This window comes from Lolium rigidum, chromosome 1, assembly GCF_022539505.1.
Source record: "Lolium rigidum isolate FL_2022 chromosome 1, APGP_CSIRO_Lrig_0.1, whole genome shotgun sequence".
Taxonomy (NCBI): Eukaryota; Viridiplantae; Streptophyta; class Magnoliopsida; order Poales; family Poaceae; genus Lolium; species Lolium rigidum.
This window is the reverse complement of record NC_061508.1, coordinates 63,879,481-63,896,607: the sequence shown is the minus strand read 5'-3', so window position 1 is coordinate 63,896,607 and position 17,127 is coordinate 63,879,481. Positions and strand designations below refer to the sequence as shown.

General features: G+C 39.7%; 2 protein-coding genes across 3 annotated transcripts; both read right to left on the bottom strand.

The window, feature by feature from the left end:
- Nucleotides 1-1,556: 1,556 nt before the first annotated feature.
- Nucleotides 1,557-10,991, bottom strand: LOC124685432. Of its 2 annotated transcripts, XM_047219785.1 has the most exons (19): nucleotides 10,672-10,991; nucleotides 9,718-9,887; nucleotides 8,892-8,999; nucleotides 8,726-8,797; nucleotides 8,466-8,613; nucleotides 7,615-7,697; nucleotides 6,930-6,985; nucleotides 6,616-6,743; nucleotides 6,437-6,527; nucleotides 6,248-6,313; nucleotides 5,934-6,156; nucleotides 5,646-5,747; nucleotides 5,403-5,488; nucleotides 5,206-5,328; nucleotides 3,546-3,615; nucleotides 3,358-3,449; nucleotides 1,995-2,099; nucleotides 1,788-1,902; nucleotides 1,557-1,685 (listed from the first exon to the last, which is right to left on the bottom strand). In XM_047219785.1, the coding sequence occupies exons 1-18, from the start codon at nucleotides 10,989-10,991 to the stop codon at nucleotides 1,789-1,791; spliced, it is 2,157 nt and encodes a 718-aa protein (XP_047075741.1). In that variant the 3' UTR covers nucleotides 1,557-1,685; nucleotide 1,788. The 2 variants fall into 2 exon arrangements, with proteins under 2 accessions (XP_047075741.1, XP_047075740.1); XM_047219784.1 differs by having other exon boundaries at nucleotides 1,557-1,902.
- A 2,346-nt stretch (nucleotides 10,992-13,337) lies between these two features.
- On the bottom strand, nucleotides 13,338-15,973 carry LOC124708936. Its single transcript, XM_047240583.1, has 6 exons — nucleotides 15,847-15,973; nucleotides 15,679-15,731; nucleotides 14,887-14,982; nucleotides 14,687-14,794; nucleotides 13,911-14,072; nucleotides 13,338-13,837 (listed from the first exon to the last, which is right to left on the bottom strand). Exons 2-6 carry the CDS (start codon nucleotides 15,713-15,715, stop codon nucleotides 13,338-13,340), a joined length of 903 nt encoding a protein of 300 aa, XP_047096539.1. The 5' UTR covers nucleotides 15,716-15,731; nucleotides 15,847-15,973.
- Between the last annotated feature and the right edge of the window lie 1,154 nt (nucleotides 15,974-17,127).

The window sequence follows — 17,127 nt, the reverse complement described above, 5'->3', positions numbered from 1 at the left end:
GTATTGGATGTCTCGCCTCGTGAAACATGAGGACAAGTCTTCCGCTTGATCACGGCCGACGAAATCAACATGGATTAGAAGTTATATGTTGACCATTGAAGAAATACTCTTATGTACACTGCATAAACCTAATGGGCTCAACTAGTGTGTACAACACAACACACCATCTTATTTATTTATTTTGCGAAAAATCCACGGATCTATTGATAATCATCAATAGAAGTATAAAAAAAAATAAGAGATAGGTTATTGGATAACCTAGCGACGACTACAAGAACCCAAGTGAGCCGAAGGCCACACCCCTCTCTGACGGGAGCCGGACAAAGCTTGTTGTAATAATAATTGTTGTAGTAAGCAACAGGAAATCATCGTGACATGCCACGAAAGCTGTAACCATCGTCAATGATGAGAACCATACGTTGAAAAAGACAAAGCTGCAACTACACCAACAAAAATGAAAATTGACCAGATCCGGGAAGATTCACAGGACACATAACTTCACGCGTCCTATGTCCGTGCTAGGCGCACCATTAAAGTGAGAATAGAGCAGGAAGAACCTTATTCTAACTTTAGGATGTTGTTGTTGCTTCATCATTCCGAAGAGAACAAAACCAAAACCCTCCTGCCCGCTGAGAGACCATGGTCCTCACCACCTCTAAGGCTCCAAGGGCTGCCGGAGGCAGAACGGACCACCAGTGAGGTGACCGAAACCCTAGATCAAGATCGCGGTTTTCTCTCCCTGGTGGCTGATGTACCAAATGAGAATTTCTAAGGCCGCGTGTGAGCCAAACCACGGGGGTGCCACCCCGGCGTCATCTTCCTTTTTCATGTCATCGCCAGAGCAAACTGCATGCTCGTTTTCAGAGGAAAAGTTTGACAAGATTTGAGGATTCTGCTGCACACGCGTGCACGTCCTTTTCACGGTTCCTGCTATTGTTGACGACTTAGCGTTTGTTTTTATTTAGTTGGATTCTATCGAAGCAAGGAAACTATTGTTCCTTTTAGAGTTGCATGCGCATGCTGCTCACCAGATGCTTCTAAGCATCGCCGTTTTCACAACATGGCATCAACAAATATGTCAAAGATTGATGTGCACCTGTCATATACTTGCCTACTCCAAAGACAATGGATTTTAAAGATTTCCAGGAGCGTTGACGTTTTTTATAGCAGAGTTGAAACCTGAAGCTAAGAAACAAGCCGTCCACCAGCAGTATTCATCTCGATCGATCGTTCCGTTCCGTCAGCTCTAGCGGTTCCCATATTCTGCGGCCCTGTTAGGCTCCAAGCACCATCGAAATTCTCCAGCACCTGCTGCAACCACAAGTTTAGGTCGCCAGTCACATCACTCGCGCTCTGCCCTGCACATTACGTAAGGAGCAGATCAGATAAGCGAATCAGAGCATACTAGAATTACTCAGATCATGTCCACATTCACGCAAATATACGTGCCGCTGGTTGTGGTGTATCTTTCTCGTCGGCACGTACTGAACAGATTACCTAGCTAGATTAATCCAGGTGATCGATGAGATGTGAGGATTGGCCTTTTGCAGCTAACCTTGGTATAAATTTTTAGTCATTGACCCGTAATGTCTTGTGTTGACCATTGAAGAAATATCTGTTTGTTGCATGAATCTTCACGAAATTCTAGGAAGGAATCAATTAAAGGATGACAACATAAGTTTGACCTAGACAAGAGACAACACACCAGTTACAGACCACCAGTAAAATTGTAAAAGGGTCAAGTTCTAAGAAATATAATCTGCCGGGTACACTTGATTCTTACGCACATCAATCAAAGTTCTCAATCTTGATTGGAGTTATATCGTCTGCCACCTCGAATTTGCCCACCAATCGAGCAAAAAAGACCATCTGCTGCTCCAAGGTGAACTTGATGTTTTCAGCCTGTTCCAAGTGAGAAAAAAGAGCTTAAAATCCATGAGAACCTTGAGATAACAGGGTTGAAGGTGCAAGGTAATTATTGCAGTATATTCGACCTTGCGGAACCCATGCTGCTCTCCTTCATATTCAACCAACGCAACAGGCAAGCCCCTTTCTTTCAAGGCCTTATATATTTTACGTGCCTGATCTGGTGGTACGACCTGCAAAACATTTAGGCGTGTGAAATATTTTGCTAGGGTAGCCCCACATTTCTGCTTGCAGATTCTGGTTTTACATAAACTAGAGCAAACTTTTGGTTTGTGAGATTGCATCACACAAATTCACAAGTAGATGTTGCCGTAAAAGTTTAATTTTAATGGAATCCTATGAAGATATAGGATTGCTTTTTTACTTTGATAATTTTTCCTCCAAACTTTGACATCCAGTTCATAAAAACGGAATCTCAGGGTTACACATAATACATCGCTTCCACAACCTTTCCAGGGTCAGGTCCAAAACATGAAAATTTCTTGAAGATACAGAATGTGAAAAGGGATTTTTTTATTTTAAGTACTAGATGATTTTATTTAAATAGCTAGAAATCCGTATGAAAATAAGGAAGCACGGCCATTAGTTTTACAGGAGGAACTACGATATGACCGTCCAAAGAATGGAGTGGCTAATCTACAACAGAAGAAACAAAATTTTAAGGGTCAAAAGTGATAGCTTGTCTGCTGGAAATTAGTTCCAACTAAAGGCTGCAACACACCTTTTAATATATAGTCAGGTTTGGGGACATGGTCTTTTGGCTCATAGGTCTAAATGCACCTATTAAGAAAAATGCATTTTAAATTTAGTCTAAAATGTTGAAAAAATAAAAAGAAAAATTCCGGATGTACATTTGGACATTCTATGTTCATTCACAAAAGTTTTTGGAAAAAGGACATTTTGTGTGGCCTACATAAAAAAGATAAAAACATGTCATGTAAAAAGCTATTTTTAATCACCGAATATTGTCTTTTTTACACAGCCCATAAAAAATGTCATTTCTTTGAGAAACATAGTGTGTGAACATAGAATGTCAAGATGTACACCCAGAATTTCTTTTTGAAATTTTTAGAAATTTTGAAATATACTTTTTTGACACGGGTGAAAAGATAAAAACATGTCATGTAAAAAGCTATTTTTAATCACCGAATATTGTCTTTTTTACACAGCCCATAAAAAATGTCATTTCTTTGAGAAACATAGTGTGTGAACATAGAATGTCAAGATGTACACCCAGAATTTCTTTTTGAAATTTTTAGAAATTTTGAAATATACTTTTTTGACACGGGTGCATCTACACCTATGAGTCAAAGATCATTTCCCCAGGTTTGGTCTCATATATAACTATGGTATGTAATAGAAACACACATATACAAGGTTCTACCAACTCAGAATTCATGATAACCCATTTGGTTGGTGATCAGCACCTACCTTATCATCCAACCCTTGAAACAGAATAACTGGGCATGTAAATTTATTAACAAAGTTGATTGGTGATCTCTCATAGTAAGCCCTTTCATTTCCTGAAAGGATACAGTGGAAGAAGTAATCATTAACTCGTACCAAAGGGTGGGTTGAATATCCTTTTCCAAAACAAAAATGATGAGATACTGTCTTACCGACAAGATTATCGATATAATGGGACTCGAATTTGTGTGTCTCTGCTCTCAACAAAGACAAATCACCAATCTGCTCATCAATTAAGCAAAAGAGTTAATTAATGTCTATAAAAACAAAAATAAATAATAGATAACTAAATTATAGGTACCGAAATGGCACTAGTCAACTGCATTATTCAATCAGTCTACCAATGAAAAAGACAAAGTATAAGCAAGCTTTGGGATCTTTTCTTTCAAAAAATAATCCCCATTTGCGAGAGCTCGGGTCTATGCATAAGCAAATGACAAAGGGCCCGTCCACCCTTGGCACATATATAAATCCAGGTCAATAATAACAATCGATTTAAACAAGAGTTTTTTTTTGGAAGAAATAAGATTTAAAGACATTCAAAATTGACTCTTCCATCTTCTACATTATTCACAACTTCATCCTTGGTTACAAAAACCACGAAACTGGATGGACAGGCAAGACGGTGACCAGCAGCATTATGAGAGTGCCACAATGACTAAGATTTGGTCATAAGCCCTAGAAGGCACTCCTTGGACTTGTGCTCAAAGCCAGAACATAAGTTGTGGGTAAATTCTTAAACGTACTCCCTGCAGAACTAAAAGTAAGGCGCATTTTGTTTCGTTAAGACATGTCTTTGACCAGCAATTGCTGAAGCAATACAAGGTTAAATGACATGAAATTTGTGTCACTTCATTCATTTCCAAAATTACATAGTTATTATAGTGATTTTCTATCACATAATCCGCATATTGAAAGAGTAATTGTTGGTCAAAAACTTGTCTTAACAAAATAAGATGTGCCATAATGATTGGAACTGAGGGAGTATATATCAAGCAATAAGGCACGACAGGAATTTCACAATATGCAGTTCAACTCCCAAAGGAATTTGTGAAATTTCCCAAATCCCAAACACGGCCCATTAGGGTGTGTGGCTGTGCGCAGATGTCCTGGAATATTGATGCCTGGAGCCAGACACAGAAAATGCAGCTAGTCACTCAACCTATAGTTGGACAAGGACTAAGAGTGTCATCTTTGATCTCTCTTTTGGAATAAAAAACATGATAGTGGTGCCGCTCTGGCTTGGTTCCTTTTTATAGTCCTGTCTGCCCCCCTCCGGTCTTCTTTCCTTATGTACATTCCCCTCTAGTATAATATAGCTCCTTCCTGTAATTATTTTCCCTTTTAACAAAATTTACTGTCAGGGCCTCCCCCACAGTTTTGTTATAGATTTCATTTACATTAAGGAAAATAACGAGTTTAGTTTCTCTGCTCTTTACTACCTGATGAGAGTTTCTATTATTTGAGATCAGCAATATGTTTCTCTCTCAGTTTAGGGTTTAGCATCTGCTGTGGTCTGTTGTGCTGCAGAACACTTCATTTCCGTTTTATAGTGAAACAGAAAAAAAAGGATGTTATGTTGTATTGAAAAAATATGATGACTGATCAAATGTGGCCAAATGGAAACATAAATATAACTCATGGATGACCAATATACAGGTCATAGTAACGATCTAAGATTATACCATTTTGAGACTCCAGGGACTGTTTATGAGAAAACAAATATAGGAGCTGCAGAACCCATTGAGTATCTGGTGAATGTTTGCCTATAGCAGCCCAACAAACAATAGATCCTGAAAAGATAGAACTTACTCCATACAAAGATGCTCCAGCCTTGAATGTATCTCTGAAAGCCAGTGAAGCTAAAGTAGTGTATCCACCTGCTGATCTCCCAGTTATACAGAGGCGCTGTTCATCTACTTTCCCATTCTCCACCTTACAACAAAAGGAAGGTGCATTTAATCTTTGCTAAAAATGCTAGTACTACAATATTATAACATAGGATGTACCAGGAACTTTGCACAGCTGCAACAATCATCAACATCAACAATACCCCATTTCTCCAATAGTCTCTCTCGATATTCTCTCCCATAACCTTCAGTTTATGTTTCAATACACGTTTAGCTTATAGTAATAAAAAATTAAATGAACCTAGAGCCTTTATTATAATCAATAGCCCACAACTAACTAATAAAGAGTTTTCTACATTTATAATAAGGTGTAATCTGAATATTAGAGGTTATAGGACAGACCGGTGCTTCCTCCATAGTTAACATCAAGAAATGCCCACCCTCGACTTGTCCAATACTGGACACTAAGGTCTAGAACTGCACGTGTTTCACCTGTAGGTCCTCCTGAAAATTGTGGGAGATATCAAAGCTCCACTGTCTTGTTTTTTTTTTTTTGTCATCATGGAAAATGGATGATCAAGTAACTCACTTAACAAACAAATATATTTTAATGAAATAGATGTATAAAACACCAAACTTGAGTATGAATAATTACATCGAGACATCAAAAAGGTTCGTTAATTCCCTTACCATGTGTTTTGACAAGCAATGGAGGCTTTTCATCTGGTAAACCTTGAAACATTGGATTCAAAGGTGGGTAGAAATAGGCATAAGCATTCTTCCCAGGGCTGGATGTAGGGAACTCGATAAATTCTGGGGTGCTGAAGAAAGGTCTATATTGCCCAACATCTGGTGAGGAAGACCAGACTATTGAGAAATTAACTGCTTTTGTTTTGTTCTCATCCAAAGTCACCTGCAAAGAGTCAACGTATGTGATGCATCAGTTGACGCACTACTACATCATAAATACATAACCAAAAATGAGGATACCACATCCTGGAAACCTTTGCAATTGACAATGGAACATTTGCAGAGGCACCTTCGATATAGAAGAAATCATCTCCAGTTACCTGCCATACCGTAGAAGAGGTCAACACAACCACCAGCGAAAACTTAAGTTAACACACCACAGTACATACATGAAACAAAAACTCAAATAGAGGGCACACAGCTTCTGTCATTCTGATGCTTACCACATTGTACAAATCGGAGAAGGGGGTGTCGAGCAACGAAGCAGAACCTGAATCACAGTTTAGAACACCAAGATATGACCTTCCGAGCTGCCTGAGTGACATTGGCACTGGGATCATAGGATGGTATTTAAAGATGCTTTTATTAACAGAATAAACCAACTTTACAAAATTATCAGAACCTGTAAGTAAAAACGATGTGATTGCTCTTTCCAAGAAAATCGTAAGAGCTGATGCCAAAAACCCACAATGGTCTTGTGAACTCAGCATCTAATGTGTAAACTGGAACAACTTCATTGGCGTGTTCAACCTGATACAGTGAAGTGGAGATATTTAATGGAAGCAAAGATCAGATGATGACAAAGAATGTAATATTTAATCACCATGTCATAGTCGTGAGTTCTGAAGTTATTACTCCCAACGACACAAGAAACCAGCAGTGTCATCAAAATGTACGAAATTAAAGAGCTCAGGTACTGAGATAGAACCAAATTACCCATTTATAAATGTTCCAGAATCCACTCCCTCTGTCAGTTATGAAAAACAGTTCGCCTGCAAGTTTGCATGTATTAGAATAATTTTGTTCCAAGCCATGACAAAATTCTGCTACTCAGTAGTCAGTGGTCACCTTCTTGTCATGGAAGCAAATATATTAACATGAAAGTTGTATAAGATATCAAACAGTTCAATCAGTAGGCAGTGTTAACCATGAAGAGAAGGCCTAGAAAACAATAATGCAAAAACGCAGTTGTTGGTTAAGAACAAAGTGCTGTACTCCCATATTGAAGATACCTAGTTTCCATATCATGATACAAAATACGATAGTCTATTTAGTTAAAGCATCTTCATAAAATGTTGGAACAGTAGGCAGACTAACATAAATTAGAGTCGTGAAACTGAACATAATATAACTTCCAATTCCATAATCAAACTAAAGAGTGTATTGAAGACATGAAGATGCACACCAATAGAATATGTGATAAGAAATGTAAATGCTTCTCAAGTTCGCAATACCATATTTCCTATCCTCTTTCCATAAAAATCTTTGTTAACAAATGGAACTTCAGAAACAAGACAAAAGAAAAAAATAAAACACAAATCAGAAACTTATGTCACTCAAGTAAGAATAATATATGAGAAAATAGCAAAGAATCTAGGCAACTTTAGCTAGTAAATGACACCTTTTGGAGACCATTTAGGCTCAGCAGGGGATTCCACCTGCATTGGATTACCACCAGCAACACAGACCCGTTTGGACAAGTCTCTGAACAAAAGCACATCAGCAACAGTTAGAACTTGGTGCAACATACTAAGCAAATAAGCGAACTAATCACTAATCAGTACCATGATCCAAGCTCATACATGATATGACAGAATCTCATTATATTTAAAGATTTTAGGAAAATGCACACACTGTATTTTTTCTTTGGTTTGAACAAAAATGTGCAAGTCCAAGTAGAAACTGACATTAAAAGAATGTCACTAGTTGCAGATTTTGGGGCTGTAGTGGCCCAGGATTTTATCTGACTTCTGATATTGTAGTTGTTCAATGGAAAGGGCGAGGACAGAAAATTTGTTACCCAGGGCCATGTGGTAGAGGTACATCACCTAAGCGCAGGAAGGACAGGGAGAAATTTGGGAAATATACGCCTATCTCTTAATTCATTTCAAACGTGCCATTATATAGCCTGGCCTGTCAGCTGTAGCCTGTAGTCATGCCCCACATGACATAAAAGGGCACGCGATATTTGGTTTTCCACTGGTAACTTTTCAAATGTGTTTCGTAACTACATGTTGTAACAGACAAGTTTTTTTCTGGAGATGTTAATACATAAAGTGGCCTAGAAGGGGGCATAGAGATGTATTGAAACTCCTTGTGAGTACCATGGTAGAAATGCAGAATGTATCTTCAGATAAAGTGCCTGGTTATCCATATTGAGGTGATGATTAACTAGGTTCTTTTTATTTATAACATGTCTTCCAAGAAAAGGCAGCATGTTCCAGTATCCAGTTCAAAAGATAGTTCACTAACCCGCTTTCAGAGAAGTAGCCAACCCAGAGTTCTGATTTATCCCATGCCATGTTTGGATGACCCCACTCAATCCATGCCATCCGCTTTTTATTTTGATCAATTCGAGGAGAAGCATAGAAGTCATTCCCACTGATCAGCACCTTTGGTTCTTCAATACAGAAATATATGTGAGATACTGGTATTTAAACCAAAGTAAGCATCAAACAAAACGAACAAAAACTTAGATCTGCTTGGTACAAATTACAGAATTTTCTACTTACCATGGACATCCCCACCACTTAAGTTTACAGATGCAATTGTTGTAGTGGGATTCAAGCTACTCGTCCGTCGGTCTATCGAGAAATTTGAGCATGTCAGAGTTCAGCAGTTCATCCTGCAGCTAGACACACTGCATGTAACTCTGTGAACAAATCATATGTGAAGTACCTTCCATCACAGTAACATAACGGCTGAAGTGTGGATCAAAGACTCCATCAGCATAACTGACGTCAGGTGCACCATAATCAGGTGTAAGAGGCGCAGGTAGACTAGCAGCTGATGAAGACAAAATGATCATGTCAAATAATTTCAAATAAAAACACCATAATTTAATTTGCAAAGATGAAATGTTACTAAAGAGTTGATTTGAATTAGTGTCATTCCCTACAACCCTCCCTGGCCGTCTTGTATACCCATCCGTGTACAGACTTCTTGCTTGTACAATTCATAGTTAACAAAACATATACTCTTGATGCCTTGCCTACAGTTTTCAGTCAAAAAGATTCCCTAGTTTTTCTATCAGATCATTTTCATCAGCTGCCAAGTATTAGACCTAAAAGTAAGTTTTCCTGCAATCATGAATTCATGATTCACGATTCGTGAGGATTAGAGCAAATAGCTTTAGCTAGCCTACCTATTGATTACTATGTTGATGATCTCACAGATAAGGGTTTTTGGCACTCAATCCGAGCTTCAATACTATAATGTATCAGGTAAGTGGGCATCACTCTTTCTAGCCCTCTTCCCCATCATATTTTTAGGCACACTGCTATTCATATTACCCATTTCAATAAACAGTTGAACAAAATATAACCTATTGAAGGAGATGTAATGGAATATAAGACTAGCATTTGAAGGAGACTAAATGCAAGTAAGAAAACTAAACATCATATAATTCCAACTTAACCACATTTCTTTACTGAAATGATAAGTCACATGTAGGCTAGAGTGACGCTGAACTAACTCTATTCTAAGTGCTTACTATCCCACTTACTTTCGGTCAGTTGCTTGTACAGACGCTGATCCTTATAGTTTGAGAAAAGAACAACATTATCTTGGACTGCAAATGCACCACCTCCATATTCTTGAGCCAGAGTGCGTGCTGCAAATTCCTGAGGTATGACATCCACGGGCTTGTCACCCTCCTTTACAATAACCATACGCCTGAATACACAATTAGTTAAATATGGCCCAAAATATCCAACTTGAGTCTCCACATAAACTAACTGAGACCTAACAAGATTGAATATGGTTGAGCAATAATAAGCACGAACATAATGTAATTGACATATGCCGAGGAGTTTGGCACGCAGCCCATGGTGTCATTGATTTTGAATGAGGAAGGATGTGTACGTTATCATTCAGTTCGTCTAACACCATTTTATCTCATGTGCAATATGCACACGCCTTAGGCTTGGTACACTCTAGGTTCTAAGATTGCATGTAACTATTGGTAAAATTCATCAAGCAACTGCATTTCTCATTTTCAAGTCTCATCATTCACATACTCCTGGGCATGGCTATTGTAATTTTCTTATACAGACATAAAAAAAATTTATGATAGTCATGGAATCAATCTCATTTGCTATATCTTCCCTCTTACTGGAATGGAGAGAGAATCATTAATCTGCTGAGAATCTCAAGCTCCGTTAAACAAAGAAAATGATTCCAAATAACATTTTTCCTTCATATTCAGCTATATTCACTTGCTGGGGATAGAACTACTCAGAATTAGATGCTCCCACAAGCTACGAAAACAAATCCATGTATGTAAACTTGCTAAGAAATCACCATAGACTGCTCACCCATTCGAACACGCAGAAGGTAAAATAGTACAGGAAACACTGAGGATATAATGCATTAATCTACACCAGCACCAGACTTTCGAGGCAAAAACATGCTACATCGGTCAATTAAGCACTTAAGCACGGAATCAGTGCTCACTCACCCTTTCTCCTCGGGGCGGCCCTCGATCCATAGCAGCCGACCGTCTCCGGCGAGGGCCATGCCCCCGAGGCGCTTTTCGGCGCCGGAGACGACATCCGCGGTTATGGGCGACTTCCAGGACCCGTACGGCGCCGCCGTGGGCTTCTCCCCGGCCGCGGCGGCTGCCGACGGCGCGGTAGAAGCGGAGGAGGAGGAGGAGGACATGCGGGGCGGCGAGGCGAGGGCACGGCGGAGGGGGGTGCGGGGGAGCGCACGGAGGACGAGCGCCGGGGCGGAGGTGGAGCAGGCCGCGGGTAAGATGGAGGCCAGGAGTGACGCCATTAATTGGGCGGCGTGGCCTGCGATTTTATACAGGTTTTGGTGGGGGTTTTGCGGCTATTTGCAACATTGTTCTACCCACCTTCTCGAAAATGAAATCAAATCAGAGCGTACACTTGTATCCTTTAAATCTAGGCCATGCACTATGTGACGCCGGTTTAAAGAAAAAGTTGTCACGTGTGCAAGTCACTTCATTTTTCTTGATATATATAGGTTCGATTTATTTGTGGATCCAAGACAACATGCACTACCTTTTTGTACTTTTTTCATGCAATCACATCAATCAATCTCCCCTCCTCTCTATGCAACATGGGCCAGCCTAGCATGTATAGCAGCATGAACCGAACCAACAAGCTTGAGTCGCTATTGCTGTCAAAGCTTATTGAACCGATGCACTGCTATGTGTTGAATCGATTCATTGAGATCTATGGTTCGCTTTTGCTCTACATAGTGGATGGTCTTAGGGCAACTTCAAGATAGAAATATGTACACTATAGTGGAGTGTACTATGAAAGCTTGAGATAGTTAACCAAGGGTTTGCAACAGAAGATTGTTTTCTAAATTATCTTTCTGCATTGTACTACAAAATTGTTTTGCTCAAAATAAATCCATAAAAGCAACCATCTCGAGTGGCATGTTTTCTCAACAAAATGATGGATATGGAGCCCACATGGATTCCTTGCATCAAAACGGTTTTCTAACCCACTTTTTTCTCTTAAGAAAACACCGTGTATGGATTTTTTTGTTGTTGCTACGAGTCGTCGTCATGTGATTGACGCTTTTCCTTGATATATATTCACATTATGAAACAATCATGCTAATAAGCTCTTGTATCTGGAGTACATTAAATGTTAGTTCCTAGAATATTTTTCTTAGAAACCAAAGTATGCGAGTATTACGGAACTAGTTGCATCCACACCCCATGTCCTATGTTGTCCCTTTGAGTTTTTCGTAAAAAATGTAAGAACATTCATGGATATGAGTTTAGGTTCCACATATTTTGACCATTTGTGACCTGTGTGGAAAAGAGAAGATCTAAGTGAACAGTATCATGTGCTAATCACACTTTTTTTTTGCATGCTGCACATCGTCATATTTTTGGATCAAATTTTGTTGGTACAAAAGATATGGCATAACCAATGTCCATGCTATTTTTTTACATTTTATGAGATCTTAGGAATGCATCATGCAACATGAGATGCAGGCGCAACTAGTAGGGGATTTTAGGTTCCCAGTTAAATGGTTATTCCCAAAATATGTACTCCTCCGGTTCATATTAATTGACTCTAATATGGATGTATCTAGATACATCCATATTGAAGTCAATTAATATGAATCGGAGGGAGTAGAGTGTTTCATCTTGCGGGTGGAAATCCCATGGAAGGCTAACTTGGAAAAAAAAATCTTAGTTAGTTTGCATAGTATGTGCACATTGCGCCAAAACTCTCCAAGGCCAAACAGCATACGCCTCCTATGCGGCCGTTGCTCTGAAGTCTGCACTCAATGGCGGCAACAGCTGAGTACCAGGCACACTCATCACACTGTACTCTTGACCGGGGAACGATGCCAAGTTGGTGAAGATCATCATTTGGGATGGGCGTAGTATCTTTGCGATTGCAGTTTAAATCTATCTGATTTCTATCCATTTGCTTAAGGAATCGGCAGACCCTGTAGAAACAGCCGTCAATTCAGAGAACAAGTACAGTACACCAGACTGCTCATGTAAGAACAAAAAAAAAAAAGATATACATCATTCAAGAAGCTGAATTCAACTATTGGAGGTTTAGTTTTCCAAACAAGATACATCGATAATAAAACAGTAGTATGTTCAGGATATTTGAGTGCAAAAGGGAAAGTCGATGATCTTAACAGTCTGCATGCCCTTAGCCTTCAGAATACTAGCAAATTCCCAACACTATTCCAGAACAGGCTAGAATCAGGAAAGATATATATCACCATCTCACAAAAAAAGATATATATCACACAGGAAATCATTAGACGGAAAAAACTGAAAAAACTGAAAATTACTTATGAACTCAAACTGAAACCCTTTCTATTCATATATGAATAAGTGGCTGCTCTTACACAAGTTCACATCACATCAGTCAGAACTAGTTATACAATTCACTTAGAAGATAGTCGGTAAGCAATTCATAACAAAAGTACCATGTGGGTACAACTACCTGTTCAATTGCTTTTTCCAATGTGGGTACTGAAAGAATGCTGTCTACCTGTATCTACACTTGATGAATGCTCGCATTTGTCTGTATCTAAACTCTAACCTGAAACCTGTATTTGCCATTTACCAACTATCCATTTGCCGTTTGTTTCGCAACAGAGTAACTAACATTACTGCTCTTGGCAACCAGCTAAGTAAGCACAAGCCAATCCGGTGGAACACCAAAGAATATCTCGGCCACTCCCCGTCACCAAAGAATGCATGGCGAGTTGACGAGCAGCTCCATTGCTTTCTTCGGTAATGGCTTCCACTGTGCAACGTGAGGGATCCAGCAATTTCATCAACTCTTCCATCTGTGGGCATGGAGCATGAGCACTGGCTAGAGGGTCGAGCAGTTGGAATAGATGGGACTCCAGCACAATAGAAGTTGGTTGATAGGCCCGAGCGATTTTGATCCCTTCACAGCAAGCAGCTGCTAAAAGAACTGGTCCCGTGACCTGCATCGGGAAACATGACGCGCAGATGAATTGCCAGGCTCCCTTCTTAATCAACAACCCTGCAGCACCTGTAGTGCCATCTTCCGCAGTCAAACTAGCGACATGGACCCGCACTTTTTGCTCGAATACTTCTGATGCAGGTCCTTTTCCTTTGATATCTAATGTGGGCAGCACTGCAATATTACACAAAGGTTCAAACGTGTCTAGCTTGCAAGCTGGAAATGACAGGCGTTCACAAAAGCTAACCTTCTCCATCCTGCATCAGCCTCTGTGGGGTGAGTTGTGCTGATCTAGGTTGGCGCAGAGATGGTACTCCCATTGCAGGTGTGCCATGGTTATTCCGCATCAGCGGTGGAGCCATTAGCTCGGATCCTGGTTGGCCCATAGATAGTTTTGAGAATGCCAGTTCTGCAGAAATATCAGAGAAAGACCAAAAAAGTATAATATTAGACAAAGCATACCTTATAACACAAATATTTCTGCAACGCATATGGTTTGATGATACATATTAACTAGAAAGTGAAGTACTGTTCTCTGTGCATAGCTCAAATTATGTGAACACATAATCATGCATGCTAAAACAAAATTTTGAATAATGTATAGGCATAACTAGGTATGTACTTATATTTTGAAACAATAGAATTCATTGCATTATAAAGGAGACATACCCAGTGGCTTATAGTAAGACTCTGTCAATTAAGTAAACAGACAGTATTATAAGAAGTTGATCTAGGTAATACCAAACATTCCTGAATACATTGTGAGAGTTGAAACTATAAATACAGTTGCATTATTTCCAGTATATGTTATGTGAACAAAACAAGTATCCAACACACATTCCCTTGTTATAATCAAGACAGAAAACATACGTCTTGTCGTTCAAAGCAAGAAAGTTATTGGTACTAATTTAATTTAAAAGGCAAAGCCTACAAGTCATGAGAATTTTTTTGGTCATGAATTTGCAAGTCAAGAAACATGTTAGGTAATATACGTGTGGTAAGCGAACAGACAATGTTACTAACCAAGAGAAGAATCAGTCCCCCATGGAGCAAAATCTGAAGCATGCCTTCCCAAGTTAAAGGCAGGTGTACGATCAGGCGTTCGAGCATGTATAATAGGAAAATTGATCACTACACAGTACAAACATGAGGCATGATGATTAGTGTAAAGACATACTTATGTCACTGTATTTTGAGTAAGCAAACAGGAAGCATTTACTAACCAGCATTATAATTTTTCTGTTGTGGAGGAAGCATTGCAGTAGGAGTACTGGAGGTAGAAGCATCTATCTGATTAAGGATTGCAGCATGTCTGAGTACTGCATACATATGATATGATGATCAGTGGAAAGAAATTCAGACCGAAGCAAAAAAAAAAAAAAAAAAAAAGCTTAGCTACATCTGGACCTTAGATGATGTTGTTCAGAAACGGCATAGAGCATGAATATGAAATAACATCTTACATAAGTTGTGTGTGTGATATAATCCGTAAAAATGACATTTCAATCAAATCACATGACACTTCATCATCTGTACTTCTATCTATGTGTGATGAAGTAGGAGATCATAATGTTGAATATACAATGAGGAGTAATGCACATTAACCTTGTCAACAAGGATATCAACTGTAGGCATCTTTATCGGAAAAAAAAATCTACCTTAGGTGTACCTTGACTGCAAAATATTTGGTAAACTAAGCAAACTATGCTAAGCTGCTAAGTTTTGTTTCTATTAGGAGATGTTCTTTTACTTTTCAGAAATCCTCTTTGGTAATACTTGACAGGAGTTTCCAGAAATAATGAACTGGAAAGATAATGTAACAACACATTGTATGCATCAGGCATGCCTAATATTGCACATGAGAACAGTCTTGATCAGATAGTCATACATTCACAACACTTACATTATAGCAGTATAAAGATAATCTTGAAAAAAAGCCGGCAATAAGCAAAGGCCAAAAAAACATTTAAAAAAGAGTCCAACAACATTAAAAGAGGATCTTTTAGAGGCTAAACCTGGATCTGAAGGATATTTGAACAGATAACCAACCATCTGAGGCGCACAAAGTCTGCAAACAATAAAAAGTTAAGGTAACTTAGGTGAGGAGGTGAGCTAACATGACATGTCCAGCTATAGTTGAAATAGCATGCATAGCACTGAAGAAGGAAATAAGCAAACTGTACTTTTGTAAAATAGAAGTAGTGAATGTGTCGGGGATTGACTTCTTCCCTCCTGCTTCCTACAGCTTAGGTTTTAACTACTGTATAGATCTCTACCGAATGGCAGAACAGAAACACATATTATCAAGCCTTTGTCTCGACGATGCTTCTTATCAAGTTGACTGAAGCAAATCTTTTAGGCCAAGAACAGCATTGGACAAACACAAACACATATTCATTCCAGTAGCAAGGGATCTTCTTGGCACTAGAAAACTCAAAAACCAAAGCATCTGTTGCAACAGTAGACAATTGACCGAGTGCTTAAGCACGTAATAACTCATTCCGATATAGCAACAATTCTGTGCACCATGGCCACACTAAATCAAATCGTTCATTCCACCAGCAACAAATCTGCACAGGAGACACCAGAAGGAATTAACCGAGTGTCTGAGCCTACAAGCCCAATTGCTTAACATGTGCTAGACAGACTGTAAGCCCATTTATGTAAGCGCAAATCGTAGAGCAGATTGCGGGTGTCTGGGAGAAATTTCAATACGAACCTGCTCATTAGCGCGTGAGCCCACGCGTATTTCGCCCAGTACAGAGCCCACGAGTCCTCGTCGGGCCACGGCGGCGAGCTTCTGAGGAGGAGGAGGAAAAAGAACATTGCAAGAATCAGAGCAAGAACAGGACCAAATTAGCGAGTATGGTGAAAGAATCATCGCAAGAATGAGAACAATAACGCAACCAATTACGTTCTAGAAAAGAAGCGGTAGAATCAGAGCAATGATGCAGCCAACTGAGCCCAAGAGGAAGCGAAAGAACCAGTGCCGAAATCAGAGCAAGAACCGCTAAATCACAAAAAGGCCGGGGCGAGCAAACCTGGGAAAGGGGGAGAGGGAACCACCGCAAAAATCATAGCAAGAACAGGACGAATTAGCCTCCTCGAGAAAGCAATAGAAAAACCATTGCAAGAATCGGCGCAAGGACGAGTAGAATCGCCGCGAGAACTGAACCGATTAAGCGCGAGATCAGAGAAACCGCAATTTTTAGCCCGAGAAGGGGGAGAGAAAGAACCGCCACAAGAACTAATCATAGCAAGAACTGGAGCAGTTAGCCCTTGGAGAAAGCAATAGAAGAACAAGAGAAATGACGATAAGAATCGCCGCAAGAACCGAGCGGATTAAGCGAGATTTGACCAAGGGCCTCACCCCGGCAGCGGCGCCAGGAGAGCCGTCCCTGCGAAGCTGGCCAGGCGGCATTGCAGGTCCGCGCGTGCCCCGGGGACGGAGTCCAGGTACTCGA